At 36.9% G+C, this 21,530-nt stretch overlaps 1 protein-coding gene across 1 annotated transcript in view; it reads left to right on the forward strand.

Moving 5' to 3' along the window:
- Window positions 1-2,026: 2,026 nt before the first annotated feature.
- Window positions 2,027-21,530, forward strand: part of epb41l4b (erythrocyte membrane protein band 4.1 like 4B) — a 37,124-nt gene continuing 17,620 nt past the window's right edge. Inside the window, 11 exon segments of the mRNA XM_023262576.3 lie at window positions 2,027-2,879; window positions 9,160-9,264; window positions 9,348-9,390; window positions 10,199-10,277; window positions 10,514-10,558; window positions 11,399-11,451; window positions 13,458-13,578; window positions 16,672-16,759; window positions 16,839-16,927; window positions 19,129-19,198; window positions 20,754-20,923. Coding sequence (XP_023118344.1) covers window positions 2,604-2,879; window positions 9,160-9,264; window positions 9,348-9,390; window positions 10,199-10,277; window positions 10,514-10,558; window positions 11,399-11,451; window positions 13,458-13,578; window positions 16,672-16,759; window positions 16,839-16,927; window positions 19,129-19,198; window positions 20,754-20,923 — 1,139 coding nt within the window. The 5' untranslated portion in view covers window positions 2,027-2,603.

A 21,530-nucleotide genomic window follows, 5' to 3' on the forward strand; every position in this document is an offset into this window, starting at 1 on the left:
GAGGAGCACAGATTTGAATCATTTAACAGTGAAGTGTTAAAGCACAGGGGTGTGCTAATTTCAGTTTTTTACCGTATATGTCTCTTTAGGTTCTGCAAAGGCTTTCTGGTATCTTATGGAATCCATTCCCCACATTTTATTGCAGACTGAAGCTGCTCACTGAATTATTGTGCTTATTTAACCTTCAGCTGAGTGCCTCTAAATCTGGCATCATATCAGTGAAACTATCTCAGCATCGCAAATCAGCTAAAACAGTCTGGATATGACAAAATATTGGCTTAAAGAAAGACACTATAACGAAATGTAACAGCCGTGAGGACTGAGGTGCCTCTACAGGTTTACGATGATGATATTCTTGTGCTGCAGCTCTTTTTTTTCCACGCAGTTTAATATTTACAAAAGATCCGGTGAGCAAACTTACCATCAGAACCAACAGATGAAAGCACCAAACCCCACATTTGTAAGAGGTTTTGTGCAGACAGATGAACACCTGAGGGGTTTGTGTGTTTCTGCTGAAGAGGAAACAGGCCTGTAGCTTCCACTGAGCTCATATTTTCAGTCTGCAGTTAAAAATTAACACATTAACTCAGCCCAGATGAGATGAATCATTATTCTCCAGAACAGGAAGATGCAGGAAAACTTGGTGTACATGGAGGGACGTTTTAGGATGTTTTTGGATACTTCACAGAGTCGGAAATGTGTGTTTATTTCTGAATTTGAAAGTAAAAGATTGATGTGCACAGCCACTGATGACTCTGATTACCATGTGGAAGTTTTATTTTTCTATTTTCCCTTCAATTTTCTTCTTTATTTATAAGAAATCTACTTCTTGTTTAGCTTTTTAGTCTTTTTTTCAGTGTTCAGGTGGGCAGGGAATTTAAAAATGTGCTTTATTTCTTTCTGATTTCTGTAATATTTTAACATAAATACAAGCCATAAGACTGATTTCCATATGAGGGTAATCAATGGGCTTATTCTGATATTTTTTTAAATTCAATATCAGTTTAACATTATGGTTTTAACTTAAGAAATAATAAACAAAACAGTTTTTCAGTGTTTCTCTGTCAGATGTTTTACTCTCTGCAGTGTGGAGGTTTGTTTATGAGGGTTTGTGTTTGGAAATATTTAGCAAAATCAATCAGTTATGAATAAAATATGATGAGAGATGTTTTGTGGGAAATTTGGACTCATGATCTTAAAAAAAAAAAAAAAAAAACCTCCCACCTCCTGGCATTTGATTAGACGACTTTAACTTTGGCTGCTTAAAGTGATTTATTCCCTGTTTAAATCTTTTTTTTTTTATTTATAGTGTGCACGAGTTTGTATTTGTGGTGTCTTTTGAGCTCATCAGTGACCTGTAAAGCATTTTAAATCACATTGAAATGCATGAAAGGTGCTGCACAAAATGCAGTTTGACTGAAGGTGTAAAATATTCGTAAAGGAGCCTGAAGAATGGGGACATAAATCTAAAACATGTAGAAATATTTTGCAAAATCCAAGCAGTTGTAAATAATATGAAAAAAATCTATAAATTAAACTATGGTCCTGGATGTTTTGGACTTGGTTAGCAGGCATTTGGTTAGAAGTGGTAGTTTTACTGAAAGTTTTCTGTTCAAAATGTTACATTCCTTATTTTTGGTAAGTATTAGTTTTTAAAAAATTGAACATTTTAAAAGGTTAAAGTATTTGCAAAGGTTCTTTGCCATATATTTATTCTGGATTTGTTTATAGTTTTAAATTGTGTTATTGTATTTCTCCTGTGCATGAATTTGTGTTTGTGCTGTATTAAGACTCTGTCACCTTAAATGAACTATAAGTTTCATTAAAACGGATGAAAGAAGCTGCATAGTTAGTGTGATTGAACTTTTGACAGATCTGGACATGGATCTCCATCTCTGCACCTTGGACCTCTTGGAGACCCTCTGACGACCCCCCGGAGATCCGTGGACCCCAGCTTGGGAACCACTAATGATGTGCTCCACTTCAGCCAGGCGGGGCCGCGGCAGCCAGGCGGCGCTGCTTCTCCGGTGCTGGCGGGTCGAGCAGGCGGCAGGAGCAGAAGTTTGTTCTGCGCTGTGTTTTTACGCAGGCGCAGACGAGGCTGTTTGTCCAGTTTCGCTGGTTGACTTTTACCTGAGAGGTGGACGAGTTTCGGTGCCGGTGGGAACGACGGGCAGCCACCGGCAGCGGAGGTCCGGTCCAGAGGTTGATCCGACTTTCCTCCCTCCCTCCAGCGGCTCCGTGTGACTCAGGCTCCCGCTGCGCAGCGCCGGACGGCTTCTCCGGGATTTTAGAGTCGGTGCGCAACAGCGAGCGAAGCAGGTGCACGGAGCGGAGCGGACCGGACGGGAGAAGGAGGAGGGCTGCTCCGGTTTTAGTCCCGGACCGGAGCCTCCAAATCAACTGGTTGGATCCGCGGTAGTTTCATTAGTATGCGGCCGGAGTCCCCCGCAGCCGCCGAGGACTGATCGGCAGCCCTGAAGTCTCCTCCGTGGCTGCGGAGTGACTCCTCGCCCCGGGGAGGAGCAGCAGGAGCCCCGGCCGCCGAGCGGAGCGGCTTCCCCGGACTCAGCGCGGAGCTGCTCGCCTGCTGGATCGGGAAGATGATGGGCTTTCTGCGCCGGACGTTCAGCCGCCGCTCCCGGAGCCGCTTCCAGACGAGAGAGAGGGACGAGCGGGACGGGAAAGGGGGAGGAGGCGGGGGAGGCGGGGTGACCGGGAACCCCCTGCTCCTGGCCCACCAGCAGCAGGTCGTCCACGCGCCCGCCGTGGTCACCGGAGGGGCGTCGGTGCACATCCCGGCGGCCGGAGCGGCTCGGAGCAGCATCGGCTGCCGCGTCCTGCTGCTGGACGGCTCGGACGTGAACGTGGATCTGCCCGTGAGTGAAGCTGCGTGTGTTTGTACTGGTAGAGCAGTGAGGGTCAAAGTGTGGCCCGGGGCCCCCACGGGGTCCCTGTGAAGCCTCATGGTGGTCTAATGCAACAGTGTGAGAAACAGGTTACTGAGATTTACTGAGTCTGGAGCGGAAATGACACTAAAAATACCACAGTTTGATTATCAGTTAGTCTATAGAGATTATTATCAATTAATCGCGTAGTTGTTTGGTCTTTAAAATGTCAGAAAATGGTGGAAAATGTCATCAGATATTCAGTTTACTGTCACAAAAGAATGTCAAAAATAGAAAACAATCACATTTTAAGTATAGCTGCAATCAGGGAGTCCATTCTATACAGTTTTACTTCACTACGACTGCAACTAAAGATTGTTTTCATCATTGATTAGTTTGTCAGTTATTTTCTTGATCAATCAGTGTGTTGTTTGGTCTTTAAAATGTCAGAAAATGGTGAAAAACGTCATCAGATCTTCAGTTTACTGTCATAGTGCGGTATAAAAACAAGAAAACATTCAAATTCACGAAGCAGTTTCTCATATAGTTTCAGGTGTAGAATATGTTTCTGTTCTCCACAAAACCCTAAAATTAAGCTGGCCCAGTTGCAAATAAGATTGTTTTCGTCATTGATTAGCGTATCAGTTATATTCTTGATTAATCGATTAGTTGTTTGGTCTTTAAAATGTCAGAAAATGGTGAAAAATTATATTCAGATATTCATTTTAGTGTCATAGAGGAGCAAAGAAACAAGAAAACATTGTAATTCACAAAGCTGGAATCAGAGATTTTATTGGTATTTTTCACCATTGTCACATTATCTTGGGCTTTGATCCACATTTTTCACCATTTTCTGACATTTTATAGAAGAAAAAACTAATCAAATATGGCGTTCAGCTCAAATTAGAGCGCAAATCAACCAGGCACAGTGATTAACTGATTAATCAGTTTGGTTTATTTCCTCTATAACAGTAAACTGAATATCTTTGGGTTGCTGACAACAAAACAAGACATTTTTTGATGTTATCTTAGGCTCTGATTGACATTTTTCACCATTTTCTGACATTTTATAGAAGAAAAAACTAATCAAATATGGTGCTCAGCTCAAATTAGAGCGCAAATCAACCACACTCAGTGATTAATCAATTAATCAGTTTGGTTTCTTTCCTCCTGTGACAGTAAACTGAATATCTTTGGGTTGTAGACAAAACTGAATGACATTTTTCACTATTTTCCATCACTTTCAAGCAACTAATCAATTAAGGACTCAAATTAGAGCTCAAACAGCGATTAATCGATTAATCCTGGAGGCATTCTGGGTTCTTAGATGTGAAAATGTTATAATTTCTTGTTGCTTTTGAACTGTAGGTCAAACAAAACATCATCTTGGCACCAGAGCTGTTGATTTTTGTCGTCTTAAACTGAACAATCGATGAATTGCAGCAACAGATTGATCAGTAATAACTCTAAGTTCAGACTGATAGTGTACGGCACAGATTTCCCCAAAGTTTCCCTCCTGTAGTACCACAGTGGCCTACATAGTAGAGAGTCTCTGGGTGTAGAGCAGCAGAGGGATGCAGCTCCAGATGGTGTTGTGATCGGCCGATTCATCACGTCGCTTCCAGGGAGCTGAGACGGACCTGAAGCCGCCGCCTCCTCCTCCTGCTTGCAGCATCTTTTCTGCTCTTCGCTCGCCTGCATCCCCCCTCCGTAATCTTCTTTTACGGCTTCCTCCGTGGCCTCATCATCCTCCCCCCTGTATTCCCTGAATCCCTGATCTGATTGGGCACCGCGGGGACTCCGGTGTGTGGGCATGTGTGGCCGCTCAGAAGACGTTTTCACGTCGAAGGTTCGGTGCGTCACCTCCTTAAACGCTCGGCTTTGTCATCCAGTCTTTCCTCGGGTCCTGCGGGGAGGTTAGAGCGGCGACACAAAGCTTCTCCGGAGGTTTCAGAGCGACACACGGCCGGCCGAGGCTTAGTCACAGGTGTGACTGGAACAAGTTTGTTCATGTGCTCCGGCTCTCCCACAGGCACCGATACAGGTGCACTGAAACTCACCTATTAGAGCTCATTAGTCTGTCACTTCAGGCCGAAACACAAAGCAGCAGCAGCAGCAGCAGCAGCAGCAGCAGCAGCAGCAGCAGCAGCAGGAGGAGAGAAATAATCACAGAGTCGGACTGGTTTCAATCAGCTCCTGCAATCTGTCAGTTACTTTCCCCATTAATTAGTAGTTGTTTGATTCAGAAAATGGTAAAGAAACTAGAAAATATTCATATTTTTACACTATATTGACTAGTTGTGAAATGACAGTTAGTTGTTTGGTTCAGAAAATGTCAGAAAATGGTGAGAAATGCTGTCACGGAAGAAGATAATTAAAACAGGAAATATTCATTCAGAATTTAGACTTTTTCTTCTTTTCTTCTCGAATCAATTGATAGAAAACTTATCTGCAGTAGTTTCAGTGATTAATTGCTCATTAAAGGTAAAAATTATTAGTTTCCACTTCCTCAATGTTAAGATTCAGTTTTTCTTTACACTAAATTGACTAGTTTTGAACTGACAGTTAGTTCTTTGCTTCATGAAATAAATATAAATGAAATAAAATGGTTTAGAAACTAAAGAATATTCACATTTAAGAAGCTGCAGTCAGAGAATTTAGATTTTTTGTACGTTGTTCATTAATCAATCAATCGATAGAAAACTAATTTACACAAGTTTCAATGGTTAATTTGTCATTATTTAGTTATTTTATGTAGAAAGGGCAAAAAAATTATAGTTTCTACTTCCTTAGTGTTAATATTCTCAGGTTTTTTTTTGTTTTGTTTTTTTTTTACAATAAATTGACTAGTTTTGAACTGACAGGTAGTTGTTTGGTTCAGAAAATGTCAGAAAAAGGTGAAAAATGTTGTCACAGAGGATAAAAAAAGCCCTGAAAATAATAAAAAGAAACTAAAAACATTCATATTTAAGAAGCTGCACTTGGAGAATTTAGACTTTTTCTTCTTGAATGTTAACATTATCTGGTTTTTTTTTTTTTGTTTTACATTAAATTAACTAGTTTTGAACTGACGGTTAGTTGTTTGGTTCACAACATGTCAAAAAATGGTTAAAAAAATAGAAAATGTTCATATTGAGGAAGTTGGAATCAGAGAATTTAGACTTTTCCTTCTTGAATGTTAATATTAAAAAAAATACACTAAATTTAATCGTTTTGAACTGGTAGTTTGTTGTTTGGTTCAGAAAATGTCAGAAAGGATAATAAAAGAGGAAATAAAAATAAACTACAAAACATTCATATCTATAAAGTTGCACTTGGAGAATTTAGACTTTTTCTTCTTGGATGTTAATATTCTCTGTTTATTTACACTAGATTGACTAGTTTTGAACTGATGGTTCATTTGTTTGGTTCAGAAAATGGTAAAGAAATGAGAAAATATTCACATTTAAGAAGCTGGAATCAGAGAATTTGGACTTTTTCTTTATTTGTTTATTATTCAGTTGTTAGAAAACTGATCTGCAGCAGGTTCAGTGGTTAGCTGGTTATTTTTAAGGCACAAAGGCAACAATTAGACTTTTCCCTCTTGAATGTTAATATTCTCTGGGTTTTGTTTATCTTAAATTGACTAGTTTTGAACTGAAAGTTAGTTGTTTGGTTCATAAAATATCAGAAAATGATGAAAAATGCTGTCACAGAGGAGTGAAGAAAACAGAATTTAGACTTTCTCTGCTTTTGTTCATCATTCAGTTGAAGATCTGCCACAGTTTCAGTAGTTATTTGGTCATTTAAGTATTTTTGAAAGCAAAAAAGGCAAAACCTTTTTTTGAATGTTATTTTATGTTTTTTACACTGATTTATAGTGTTGGTTTATAAAATGTCAAAAAATGGTGAAGAATACTGTCAGAGAGAAGTAAATAAACCAGAAAATATTTACTTTTAATTAGCTACAGTCAGGGAATTTAGACTTTTCCTATTTAAAAAAAAGTTGGTGATGAATTTAATATTTGAGAACAAAAGGATCAATGATATTATTCGTAGTATAAAATGCTTTTTAAAATGAGTAAAACTAATAATACACATAAATTTGTGTGCTTTTGCTGTAACAGTACAGTTTATTTAATGAAATAAAACAACTGGATGTAAAGTTGTTAATCGGTTTATAGAAAACTGCAGCAATTTCAGTGGTTTATTGATCAATTAAGTGTTTTTTTAAAGCAAAAAGGGCAAAAATTGAATAGCTGCAGCTTCTTAAATGTTATTTTTTTATGTTTTGTACATTGAACTGATGAGTTTTGGGTGTCTGAACTGAAGATAAGATATCTGAAGATGTCACCTTGGGTTGTGTTGTTGTTTTAAGAGCACCGAAAAATATTGTTTCCTTGTCAGAAAAAAATCCAAAAATTCAGAAAAAAAATTCCCCAAATATCTGAAAATTTGCAAAACCTTCAGGAAGAAAATTACAATAATTCCTTAAAAGTTTCCCTTGAAAGTTTTATTTTAAAAAAAATCACCCAAATTTGGCAAGAAAATTCTTGTAAATATTTTCAAAAAATGAATAAAAACCTTCCAAAAAAATCCTAAAAATATCTAACGTGATTACAGTTATATCAGTAAAACTTCTAATATTTTCTTTAAGAATATTCACATAAAAATCGTCATTTTTATGTCAATGTTCTTAAAGAAACATTTTTAACATTTCTTTTTTCCACCAAAAAATGTTCAAAGATTTCCCAAAAATGTTGAAAATGTGAACATCAGAAGTTTCACTGTGATTTTTTCCCCCCCCACATTTTCAAACTTTAAACCAGATCAATTTGACCCGCAGGGCGACACAAGGGTTAATTGAAGCTGTAATTATTTTTCAATTATTTTCTTGATAAACCGGTTACTTATTTATATCCGTGCAGCGGAAACACAAGGTAGAAGAAGAGGAGTAGAATATTTGATTCCAATCAGCTTCTCTAAACTACAAGCTGCAGAAGGAGCCTTTTTTTTTCTTTCTGTCCTCAATCCCTTAATACCACTGATTTCCTGCAAACATTCGTACGCTCACCGGGAAGTTTCTGCCGGTTATCAGGATCCAAAGTACAAGGCTGTCATCTGTGCTCACCCACTGGGCTCTATGTGGGTCAGGCCTGGGTCAGGCCTGGGTCAGGCCTGGGTCAGGTCTGGGTCAGGCCTGGGTCAGGCCTGGGTCAGGTCTGGGTCAGGCCTGGGTCAGGCCTGGGTCAGGTCTGGGTCAGGCCTGGGTCAGGCGTGGGTCAGGACGGCACAGAGTCCAGAGGAAGTTTAGGACCAGATGCTGCAGTTTGTGCTTCACTGACTGGGATTCTTACATTTTAGCCGCTTCCTGCTCCTCATCTGGACAGACTTCAGCTTTAACTCTGACTTTTCAGGCCCAAGAAGGTTCAGTTTGAGACAGCAGCATGTAAAAACAAGGGGTCAGTCCTCTTAGAAATCAGCTCCAGCGGCCTCATGAGGTCCCGTGGAGCTCAGTGTGAAGACAGACTGGAGGTTTCTGAGGAGGTCAGGAGTTTATAGAGTCCATCTGAACTCTTTTCTTTCCCTGAAGAGCAGAAAAACGAGAGTTGGGGAGGAAACTGCAGCCATCTGTGCTTTATTTATACATTTTTTCTGTGACTGTGAGATGTTTGAAAGCAGTTTTATTGTTCTGTAGGCCTTTGTGTGGCAATATAATCCCAAAACAGACTGATAAATAACAGAAGTCTTGCACAGTTATAAGATTTATACGACAAGATGAGTCAAGAGAAATTGTCTTCATTTAATCAGCACTTCAGTTTAATGGAAAACTCACTTATTTCCTAGTTGTAGACGGAGCTACTCATGATTTAATGCTGGAGAAGTTAAACTGCTCCACAATATTGGTATTAACTTACATTACTATGTTTTTTTATCTCCTATATATATTTAGATATGAAAAAATACAGGAATTTTTACCAACTGACCTGCTGTTTGGAAAGAATTATTCATTCTAGAACGATTGGAGTGATAGTAAGTGTAATAGTTGTAAGTCATTTTCAAAAAACTGATTACCTGATTGGACATTTCTCTTCAGAGCCAGACTCAGAACCTTTAGGTTGACTTAAGTCTCTGATAACCAGATTATCGTCACTGTTTGGCTTCGTGGCGCCAGATAAAGATAACCGGAGTCTGTTTAACTTGCTTTGTGGTGCAGCTTTTACAAATCCTTTTTTCCATTGAAGAAGACGTGCAGCGGTGAAATAATGACTTTTTATTGTTTGGTTTTCAGAGCAAATCCAAAGGCCAGGACCTGTTCGACCAGATCATGTACCACATAGATCTGGTGGAAACCGACTACTTCGGATTGCAGTTCATGGACACGGATCAGGTGTCGGTGAGTAACCAGCTCTAGCTTCTGTCGCCGTGCAGCTGATAAAACCTCATTCTCACCTTCCTGCTCTCGTCTCTCGCTCGCAGCACTGGCTGGACATGTCCAAGCCCATCAAGAAGCAGATCCCAGGTGAGTTGGAGCCTCCTCAGAGTGTTGTTTTGTTGTTGTTGTTGTTCTGATTCACCCTTAGATGATCGAGTGATTGGACCCTACACTCTTTCATAAGTGGATCTGTATAAGAATCAATGTGTTTTTATGCCATTTTTGTCATTTTGGTTAAAAATAATCATTTATATTATTGTTTGTTTTCTATTTTTGCCCACACAAGAATGATTTCATGTTTGAAATATGTTTATTTTTCACTTCATAACAAAAACGAGAAAGAAAACGACAATAACATGAGACAAAAAAACAGCAAAAACAAGACAAAACATTACAAAAACGAGCAATAGAACAAATGATCAAAACAACTTGTCAAGGTCTAGAAAAAATTTTACATTTATAGTTTTACAAAGTTCCAATTTGCAGTTAATGTCTTTACAAAGTTGACCCTCTGGAGGGCCGGATCGGACCCTGTGGAGGGCCGGTTTTGGCCCGCGGGCCGCATGTTGGACACCCCTGCTCTAAGGTTAAACGGCCAGTGCTGTGTGTGCGTGTGTTAGCAGCTAAGTGGGGGAGCAGGTGATGGAGTGTTGCCACGGCGATTAGCGTGAGCATCAGGAACTGCAGCCTTGTTTGCTCTGCAGATTGCAGCAGAGGGATGAATGGAGCAGAGATGGATGTCGGCTGGTGTTCAGGTGAAACTGGAAGGAAATATTCAAAGAAAGTAGAGAAACACGAGTGGATAAAGACTTCTAGCCGGGTGATGGATGAGGTTAAATGCATGAAATAAATCAGAAGCAGGTTTTTCAGGCTCGTTTCTCTTTGTTTCTTTCAGAGGGTCCGCCGTACCGACTCTTCTTCAGAGTGAAATTTTACTCTTCGGAGCCAAATAACCTGCGAGAGGAATTTACAAGGTAAAAAATAAAAAAAGAAAAAAATCATCCACGGTTTCCTCTGGAGCCTCCGGTGTGGAGGTCCAAAGGGGACGAGGGGCTAATTACTCTGCTGCTGTGGGCAGATTGAAATCAAGGCCGGCCGGACGGAGACTTGTTAAAACAAATTACGTGTCAGAGATGAGGAGAGGCTCGAGATACTTGGATTGATTTATGTCTCACTCGTCTGTTTGTGTTGTTTATCTGTGCACCGACAGGTATCTGTTTGTGCTGCAGCTTCGGCAGGATATTCTGTCTGGCAAGTAAGTTTGTTTTTCACAATGAAAGCACAAATATACACGCAACAAGATTATATATGCTGTTATATACATGCAAAACATTTTTACTCATTTTTTGAAAATGTTTACAAGAATTTTTTGGTCAAATTTGGGGGATTTTCTTTTTTTTTTTTTTTTTTAATAAAACTTTTAAGGAATTATTGGAATTTTCTTCTTGAAGGTTTTGCAAATTTTCAGAAATTTGGGGATTTTTTTGCTGAATTTTTGGATTTTTTTCAGACAAAGAAACAATATTTTTTTGGTGCCCATAAATGAGGACAACAGGAGGGTTAAGGCAAAAATCAAACAGTTTGCACTTATCAAATGTTAATATTCTTACATGAGGAGTTTGCTACGACTGTCATGTTTAGTTTAACAGCTGCAGAGCACAAAGATAAAATCCAAATGAGTCAGTTTGAGCTGCTCGGTTCGTCCGGAGGTCATCAGCAGCATCGTATCTGGAATAAACACCTGTAGCAGCAGCAGCAGCAGCAGCAGGTCACCTACACCGGAGTTTTGTGGGACTCCTGCACATCAGCGGCTGTTTCTTCCACACAAACGCTGGCTTCAGACAGCGCTAGCCGTCTCCCTCCTCCTGCCGCTATCTGGGCCACTCGTCCCCAGAGTCCAGCTCTATTATAAAGCTCAAGATCAAGAACAGCAGAGGGCTGCTTATTTTAGGAAAAGGGTTGCTCCTCTCCTCCTTGACACACACAGACACACACAGTGGAGGGCATTCACACACTCCTTTTTTATTTTCATCCAACACATGGTGTACACCACATAACCAGAAAGCAGCTCACCGCTTCTCTTTCATCCCGTCAGGCTGAAGTGTCCGTATGATGTGTCAGTAGAGCTGGCGGCGTATTGTTTACAAAGTAAGTAAACTTCTCCTCACTTCTGCTCATTTACTCTGTCTGCAGAGACTTTTTCACGCCCTCCTCTCAGTGATCGCTCCGGGAAGTCATTAATCTCCATCGATTCCGCTGTGGGATGAACATTATTATTCATTTTTGGTGCTAATGCGGTCGGAGCTGATCTGCAGTTGTGGTGATTTGAGAAACCGCTGCAAAGAAAACAAGAAATCTTTGATGAAAATGATAATAATCAACTTTATTTATTTGCAAAACAAGGCTTACAAAGTGACTTCCATGTTAAATAATGTTCTATGTGACACATAGAATAAGCAAAAACCATAAATGTGTGACAATAAAAAGGAAAACTACAAACAAAATGATGTGGTAAAGTAAGACAGAGTCACTGGAAGGCAAGAATGTGAATATGAATATTAAGAAAAGACTTAATCTTGATCTCTGGGCTTGTGATGGAACATAAAGGTCAGAAATATGTAAAAAGTTCCACTTTTTTCACAAATTAATGAAAATCTCACATGTCCAATCAATGTTTTTCTCAATTTTCAGCTCAGAAATCCTGCAAAGGTGTTTAATTTAATTCAGCTTCTGGTTTTAGTCCAGCTCTAATGGGTCATTTCAGTGTCTGTACCTTTAAATGCTTCAGGAAGAAGACTCTCTCTGCATCCAGATATGAATGGGTACATTTGAACAGGACTTTCTATTGCCTCTAAGTTTATTTTTCTTTGTTTGACATAGAAATATCGTCAAATTCACATCACAGCTGTTAAGTTTTTAAGTAGTGTTTGGTTAGTGTTTTTTAGTTGACATTGCGGTTTTAAAATCAGTAGTTTAGCGACGCAGAAATGCAGAAATAGCTCTGAAGTGACTGCAGGTTAATGTGCAGCCTTAGTGAGCAACATCAGTATGAAGAGTGCTAACATTAGCCACCATTAGCTCATATCAGACTTGATAAGGCTGCAGCTGAAGTGAAAAGTGTGTTGCATTGAGCGCACTTCTCATATGTTATTTAAAATACAGCCTCGCTTTAAAGAACTGGACCAACAGTAAATGATGCAGCTGCACCGCGGTGCTTCACTTTTCTCACTTTTTTGTGGTCAGAAATAACACATAGAACTTTTATAAAGCACTCAATTCAACTTTTATTGTCAGTACTTCTGTAAATAATAATAATAATATAAGAAAAATTTGTTCTTTCATTTTGTTTTATGGTAGTTTACATCAAGAAAGTTTGTTTTCTCCTCTGATCTTTGAGGAAAAAGTGACTCAAGTTTGTAATATTTTGCTGTCATGCTCCACTGGAAATGACAAAAAAGACGTTTCACCATGCTGAATGTATCTTCCAATGACTTATATACCATTTTTGAGCCTTGCTGCATTTATTTTATTGCTCCAGTATGTTTTATTTTGCTCTCAGTCACTCTAATTTATTTCCATATTTGTCATCTCCCTTCAGTTTGTAAACACTGAGTTCAACTGAGAAAAAAGAAAAATATATATATATTTTGTTTTGGTTTTTTTTTACAAAATCTGGTCCAAACTGTTTATTTGTTTATATATATTTGAATACATAAAAAACAATAAAGTAATTTCAATTAAATATCACAATTTTAAGCATCTTTTTTTGCACTTCTTCAGGCGTGATGCATTTAAAGACCGTCGGAAAGTTAAAAACTTGATGATTTTACGGTTTCTTTCTCTCGTAAATCATGTAATTAAGGTGATTTATTTTTTAATTATGCCTTTGAGACCAGCCGGTGGGTTTTAGGGTTCAAACATTAAAGTGAATCACTGATGAATCATTCTCATGCATGAATCACACACCAGTTATAGTCTAACTTTAGGATGATATATGAGAAGGAAGATACAGGAAAATAGAAACACACGGCGAAAATAGCAAATACTTCAGAGACGCCCCCAAAATTTCACAAATCCTGTTTCCAGGGGAGCTCATGTGTTAATGACTGTGTGAGTTTGAGGTTCTTGTTGTGTATTTATACTTTGTGTTCCAGGTGAGCTGGGAGACTGCGACCCGTTGGAACATTCACCTGAGCTGGTGTCGGAGTTTCGTTTCACTCCCAAACAGAGCGCAGCCATGGAGGCGGACATCTTCAGCAGGTGGCTGGATCTCAGGTGAGAATAAAGCTGCAGCGTTTTTACGGCACTGTAAAAATACTCAGTGTGTTTTACGAGTTTTTAACGGTATTTTTTTCAATTCTTATTTTAAATATTTTCCTTCTTCTTTTTTTGAATACAGATAACTGATAGAATAACAGAAGAAAGTATTAATTTACATGTTGCCTGTAAAAATAAAAATGTCTGTGTCAAAAGTCAGTATTTTTGTAAATGTAGCTGATTAAAGTACCATAAAATTGCACTATTTTTACTGTATTTAAATCTGTAAAAAAGTACTGTATATGTACTGTTGGGTAATAATAAAATCAGAGAAAAAAGGTCAAAACTGTAAATAATATAAATATCCAAAATTAGTATTTTTAAAAATTGTAATTTGTTATTTTGTGCAGTTTGACCATAAAATTCTTAAAATTAATATTTTTAGAAATATTAATTTCTGCTTTTACAGTGTATTACTGTAAAATAGCACAATTTAGTTGTATTAAAATCAGCTAAAGATATTATCATTTTACAGATATTTGCTGTTTTTGTGAGAAAAAAATATTTTTAAAATTGTAAAATGAAATTTTTAATATTTTTTGAAAATGATTTTAATTTTTTAAAAAGAATTTAGTTATTGTACAGATGTCCTTTTGTTTTTTTAAATTTTTTATATTATTATGACAGATGCTAACTAGTAAAATCAAAAGGAAAAAGTAATAATTTAGATGCTGACTGTCAAAAAAAAGAGAAAAAAAACAGTCTAAAGTTGTAAATAAAGTTACAACAAAATTCAAATAGTAACTTGTTCTTTTTACAATGTGTAACTGTAACATTACACCTTTTAACTGTATTTAAATCGGTGAAAAATACTGCTGTGTTACAGATATCTGTCGTTATTTTCACCATTTTGCTTCAGTTTTTGAACATTACAGTATTCCACTGTTTTATAACTATTTTTTTCTGTCGGATTTCACAGTTTTTTTTTTCAAGTTTAAGGTTGTTTTTTTTCTATGATATGGACAGTTAAAATGCTAAAACAGGAGGCTTCTTGTGCACTAGTAAACATTTCTGCAGCCATCTGCACTAGTTGACCACAGTGCTGCTGCTGTGTCAAAGCAGCTTATTGGAGGGCGTCCAGCGGCCGGTGATTTGACCCCAGCTCATTCCCCTCCTCGCCGGGTGGAACAAGTGGGGCAAAAAGCCGAGCGGCGAGCAGAGAAGGAAGTCATTCTGCTGAGGTCTGTCAGCGTTTTCCACTGACAAGGGCGTCTAATTTCAGCGTCCCCCTGCGCTCTCCTCGGCCTCCCCGTCAGCGATCTGCATGAAGGATTACGGGTTTAATCCCTGAGGGGTCCTTGATTGATTCCAGGCAGAGTTTAACCCACCAGCGGTCCTGATTGCTCCCATCTTGGATTAGATTACAAACACGTCGCAGGCCAAACGATCCACGCCAGGCCAAGGCCGAGTCGATCACAGAAGCAGCCAAACTGTTCCTCACTGAGCATCTCCCTCTGAGATTAGTACAGCAGCCCAGCATGCAGCAAGTGTTTTATTCTATGTCCTCAGGGGAAAGAAGACATAAAAGCTGTAAAAAGCAGAAACAATCCTCAGATTTTCAACATTCAGTTCTGTGACAAGTCATGATATTTCATCAGAATCTATGTACTCTGCATTAAAAATATGCTTTGATTGTTCTTAGCTGTATATTTTTGAACAATTTCCAGTTATTTTACAGATTTTTTTTCCCTATTTGGTTAAATTACCAACAACAAGCAAAATCACAAATAAAAAATATTCATTTACATGCTCAACATGGGAAAAAAACACACAAAAATTGTAGCATCAACAACTTTTAACATCATTTATTTGTTTTTATACAATGTTTGACTGCAAAATTACACTGATTTCACTTTATTTAATTTTCTTTTTTTTTTTTAAACAAATAATCACCCTCACTTGAAAATACAATTTTGTATATTCAGATTTGAAAATTTGTAAAGAAAATTTTAATGGTAAAAGCTTTTTTATAGTGTAAAATTATTTTAATCTAATTTTTAAAATCTATTTTGAAAAATTTTACAAATTTCTCTCAATTTAGATAACTCATAAAATCATTATTTTATCATCTGATGCCCAAAATCTGCTGTCGGTTAAAAAAAAAAACACAATAAAATCATGCCATTTATCGGAGCCAGAAAATATACAAATAGAAGGAATTTTGAGATTTTCAACATTCAGTTATGTGACATGCAGTTCTGTCAGTAAAAAAAATCACAATATTTCCTCAAAGTCAGTGTATTCTGCATGTCTAGAAATGACTAAAAATGCTGCTCTGTGTAAACACTGCCTGCAGTTCATCTAAGAACATTAGTTTATAGCTGATAAATGATATAATTTTGGCGATTTATTTTACTCTCTGAAAAAAAATTTTAAAAATCACCAAAATTACACCATTTATTGGAGCTAGAAACTGTAAAAACAGAAAGAATCTTTGGATTTTCAAGTATCAAAAGGTCCTAATTATGTGTAACATGCAGAAAGATTTATGAAATATAACCTTGAAATCACAATATTTCATTAAATCACTTTATTTCATTTGAAAAGTCGCCAAACTTAACCTTGCGCTAAACAGATCCTGTAAAAAACAAAAAATTCTGAGCTTCTCAGTGCAAATGAGAAATCATGGATGACTCACCTGTGAACAACAGTCACATGACAAAAATTCAGAGGCTTTTCAGCTGAACTGCAGGCAGTGTTTACACAGAGCTCATAAGCAGACAAGTATGGAAACAAGTTATAAATGTAAAGAGTTAAACATCTATTGTATGAAGAACCACTTTTATTCCTGTAATGATAAATGATAATTGTTATACATGCTCGTTTTTCAAATTCTGGCACAAAAATAATCCAATAATATCAACTTTTTTTCTTCTTTTTATGATATATTGTATGATAACTGGGTCATACTGGACAGAAGATATTTCTAAGTTCTCTCTACTTCTAGTCATGGTTGTGTTGTTTCCACAGAGGTGTAGAACTTTATATTCCAGTGAAAAACAAGCCCACAGTGAGGAAAAATGTAAATTCTCTTTTATTTTCTGTCCTCAGGGGAAAGAGCCCGTCGCAGGCAGAGATTTCTTTTCTCAACAAATGCAAGTGGCTGGAACTTTACGGCGTAGATATGCACTTTGTCAAGGTTCGTACCACCCAGTGTTAATGTTCTGCTAAACTACAGGTGAGTTAAGAAGTAAATATGTGAATGTTTCTGTGTGCAGGGCCGGGATGGAGGAGAATATGCACTGGGTCTCACTCCGACGGGCATCTTGGTGTTCGAGGGTTCCAACAAGATTGGGCTTTTCTTTTGGTATGTCCAACAAACGAATCTGTAATATGTTGTGATTCCCCAAATTTGTCAGATTTCCTAAAAAATGCATGAAAAAATGAGACATAAAGTACAGTTTTATTTTACTTTTTAGAACAAAAATGAGCACAAAACATCAGAATGTCATCAAAGTTTGTGCAAAAGTGTGCAGTTTTTCTGCTAGCCATAAAAATTTAAAAAAATAGGTCAAAACATTCACATCAAAGGTCAGTATTTTTATAAACGGTATTTTGTTCTTTTACCACATTATGAAAGTTATGCATAGTATGGTTTGAAAAATTGCAAATAAATGTAAAAATGTATTTTACACAGAAATCATTTGCTAAAAAATATAATTTGAATAGTTTTTAACTCTAAATATTTGAACAATTTACTGTTATTTTCCCTGCTTTTTAATTACACATGATAACAAGTAAAATCACAAAAAGAGTATTAAATTTAGATGTTGACTGTAAAAGAAATTAAAAATATGAAGTGTCCACATCAAAAATGTGTGTTTTTTCAAATACAGATTTCTTCTTTTACAGTGTGCGACTGTAAAGCAACATCAACTGTGTTTAAATTAGCCAAAAATTATAATAATATCCAGATATATGCTGTTATTTTCACCATTCAGTTTGTAAAGGTTTTTGAACATCACAGCATTCCACTATTCTTTAATGAATGCATCTTTAATATGATGTGATTTTCATTAAAATGCATTTTAAAAATTAGGCAACAGTTGCATTACCCACTGTTTATTTCAATTTTTATGACAAAATGAGCACACAACATCAAAATCTCATTAAAATATTATAAAATACGCAGTTATAGGGCTGCATGACACACTTTTAATTTGTGACTATTCCAGGATCAGATTCTAGTAACTGTTGATATAAATTACACCTGAAATCAGGAGCAGATTAAGTAACTGACAGAAAAATATTGCAGAGAATTGACAAATAGTATTTCATCTCATTTTTTAAATGCAAAAGTAGAGTAAACTGGAACATTTCATGGCTTAAGTTTCCCAAATGAGAATTATTTCTGCTTTTATTTGGTTTTAGATCAAATTAATTTAAAGATTTAAAAAAAAAAAAGTTCTCCTATTAATTGAGCAAATGAGCAAAATAAGACTTTTTAAGATGTATTTATTCATATTTGAATCAAAAAATAAATATATTATGTATAAAATAGTGGTTTTTGGATGTAGGAGTGGGACAGGATGAGTTTGGAGACGTGACATGAAAACCAAAATGAATCTGGAAAGCTGCTTTAAAGTGTTTGCAAACCACCATCATCATCTCACTTAAAGTTCAGGCACTAATGCAGAGTCTTTATCGAGTCAAGTTTATTTATAGAGCACATTTAAACACAACAAAGTGCTCCCCAACATCAGACAAATAAAACCATTGACATCAATTAAAGAACACTGACTTGTTCCATAGTTTTGGAGCCGCCAGTAAGAAATCCTGTTTGGCCTGAAGTGCCAGTAGAGATCTAGGAAATATGTTGGCCATAAATGCAAAAAATGTAACTTCAGTATTTTCTTTCTCATAAAGTATGACTTTAACTGGCACCAGACTCTACATTTTTAAAGCTAATATTGGTGCCAATCACAGGAAAAATGAAAATAATGGTTTTATAGTTGGTGGAAAATTGGAGTAGTAAAAAACATGGAATTTTTTGACCAATTTGCACTATTATATATCTGGTTTGTATTGTTCCATCAAAGCAAGGTTCTGCCATTGAAGATTATATGTGCAAATCAATGAGTGCAATATTTCAGGACTGTAGCTGCATTATTCCTCAAGTTATGACACTTCAAACATTGACACAGATTTATGCAAAGAAAAGAATGCAAAAATCGCCATGATCCAGCCTTCTTTCGGAATTTTTAACTCAAAACTAACGTTACTATGAGCCCAGATGGTCAACTTAATCAGTGGTCACCATTTTAACAATAAATCTGTCATATTGAAGATGGTGAGGTGTAAACCTTTTTAAAAATTTGGTAAATTGAGGTGAAATGACCTTATAATGTAAACAAACATAAAAGGACCTATGATAGAGCCTTGAGGTACACCACAGGTTAGAGGGGCTGATTAAGAATCACCAAAAAGGATTTATCAGTCAGATCAGATTTAAATCTTAATAAAATAGTTTTTAAATGTTGGTTTTGTGGTTCATTTTGTGTTTTCCAGGCCAAAAATCACTCGACTGGACTTCAAGAAGAGTCGACTCACGTTGGTGGTGGTGGAAGACGACGATCAGGTTCGTGTGTTCTGTATTCTGACGGCAAATACACTATCAGTCAAAAGTTTGGGGTCACCCAGGCATCTTCATGTTTTCCATGAAAACTCCCACTTTTATTCATGTACTAACATAACTGCACAAGGGCTTTCTAACCATCAATTAGCCTTTCAACACCATTAGCTAAGACATTGTAGCATTAGAACACAGGAGTGATGGTTGCTGGAAATGTTCCTCTGTACCCCTATGGAGATATTCCATTAAAAATCAGCCGTTTCCAGCTAGAATAGTCACTTGCCACGTTAACAATGTCTAGACTGGATTTATGATTCATTTAATGTTATCTTCATTGAAAAAAACTGCTTTTCTTTCAAAAATAAGAACATTTCTAAGTGACCCCAAGACTTTTTTATTTTTTTGCCATTTTCTGACTCGAATAACAGATAAAATAATAAACACAATAATCATTAGCTGCAGCCCTAGTTTTGGATAATTGGTCAAACAAAACATCTGAAAATGTCAATTTGAGTTGATCAGTTTGAAAATTTAATTGGAATTATCACAACTATAACATGATTTTCAATGAATGATTAGTTAATTGCAGCACTTCAGTGACGTAAATGATGTTAATACTGTAATGGAGCATAAAATAAATGAAGTGTTTTCTGAATAGAGCTGCAATGATTAATCAATTAGTTATCAGCTATTTAATTAATTCTCAGCTGTTTTGATAATTAATTAACCACTTTGAATGACTTTTTAAGGAAATAAAAGTCTAAATTCTTTAATTGCAGCTTCTTACATGTGAATATTTTCTAGTCTATTTCCTCATCTATGACAGTAAACTGAATATTTTTGGGTCGTGGATGACATTTTTCATTATTTTCTGACATTTTAAAGACCAAACAACTAAATAGCAGTTCAAACATCCCAAAAGCTATCAGTTTTGGTATAAAAAAATTGGAGTAAATCAGCTTGAAAAACTGTGTAAATACAAAATGATCATTGGAATTTTACCAAATATAACGTGCTTATCAATAAACAATTAGTTAATTGAATCACTTCAGTGACATAAATGGTATTAATACTGTTATGGAATATAAATTAAATCAAGTGTTTTCTGAATAGAGCTGCAACGATAAATCAATTAGTTATCAGCTGTTTTGATAATTAACTGTTTTGAGCAACTTTTTAAGGAAATAAGTCTAAATTCTTTAATTGCAGCTTCTTAAATGTGAATATTTTCTAGTTTCTTTCCTCCTCTATGACAATAAGCTGAATATTTTTTGGTTGTAGGTGACATTTTTCACCATTTTCAGACCAAACAACTAAATAACAGTTCAAACACCCCAAAAGTCATCAGTTTTGGTGTAAAAAATGGGAGTTAATTAGCTTGAAAAACTGCATAAATATAAAATGATCATTGGAATTATAACAAATATAGCATTCTTATGAATAAACGATTAGTTAATTGCAGCACTTCAGTGACTTAAATGATGTTAATGCTGTAATGGACCCCAAACTTTGTGTATCTTCTTAGAAAATCCACAAATCTAGCGGTTGTTTTTGTGTGCAGGGCCGGGAGCAGGAACACACCTTCATGTTCCAGCTGGCCAGCGCCAAGAGCTGCAAACACCTGTGGAAGTGCGCCGTGGAGAGCCACGCCTTCTTCCGGCTACGTCAGCCAACCACGGGCAAGGCGAACCGCAGCGACTTCACGCGACTCGGATCTCGATTCAGATTCAAGTGAGCTCACACACCTGCCCTCCATGAGTCTGAAGGGCGAGCTGAAGGAGGCTCAGGCAGGTAGTCGGAGTAGTTCCCAGCATATGGGGGGAATTATGTGCCACATGAAACAGAGCCTTTGTATCTATGGTTACACTGTATCTATGGTTACATGGAGCTGTTCCTATGGCGACTGAGATATTCCCTTCGTATTGTTTGTTTTCTTGTGACTATTATCAGAGATGGTCAAAGCAAATTCTCCCAGTTGAAGGGCATCTACCTGTCGTTAGTTAGAAGTGGAAAAGCGCTCGGCTTTTACGACTCGTGTTGCAGCAGCGGAAGTGAAAAAACAGGAACGTCTGCACGGCGTGTCATGGAATCCTGGATAATAACCAAACCAGCGTCACCTTCAGCTCTTTATTGTTAATCATAATGGAAGTCAGTGGGCGTGGGAGTTAGAAAGTTCAAGTCAGTTAAAAGGAAATACATGAAGAGCAGGTCAGATTGAGAGCGAATTCTGGATCATTTCTTACATTTTCTGATAAATTATGAGGTTTTAAATACTGTATTCTATTTTATAGACTAAGTTTCTGTTATTATGACTCCTTAAGAAGTGAAAGTGCAACAA

This window comes from Amphiprion ocellaris, chromosome 9 (genome assembly GCF_022539595.1).
Source record: "Amphiprion ocellaris isolate individual 3 ecotype Okinawa chromosome 9, ASM2253959v1, whole genome shotgun sequence".
NCBI classification, from domain to species: Eukaryota; Metazoa; Chordata; class Actinopteri; family Pomacentridae; genus Amphiprion; species Amphiprion ocellaris.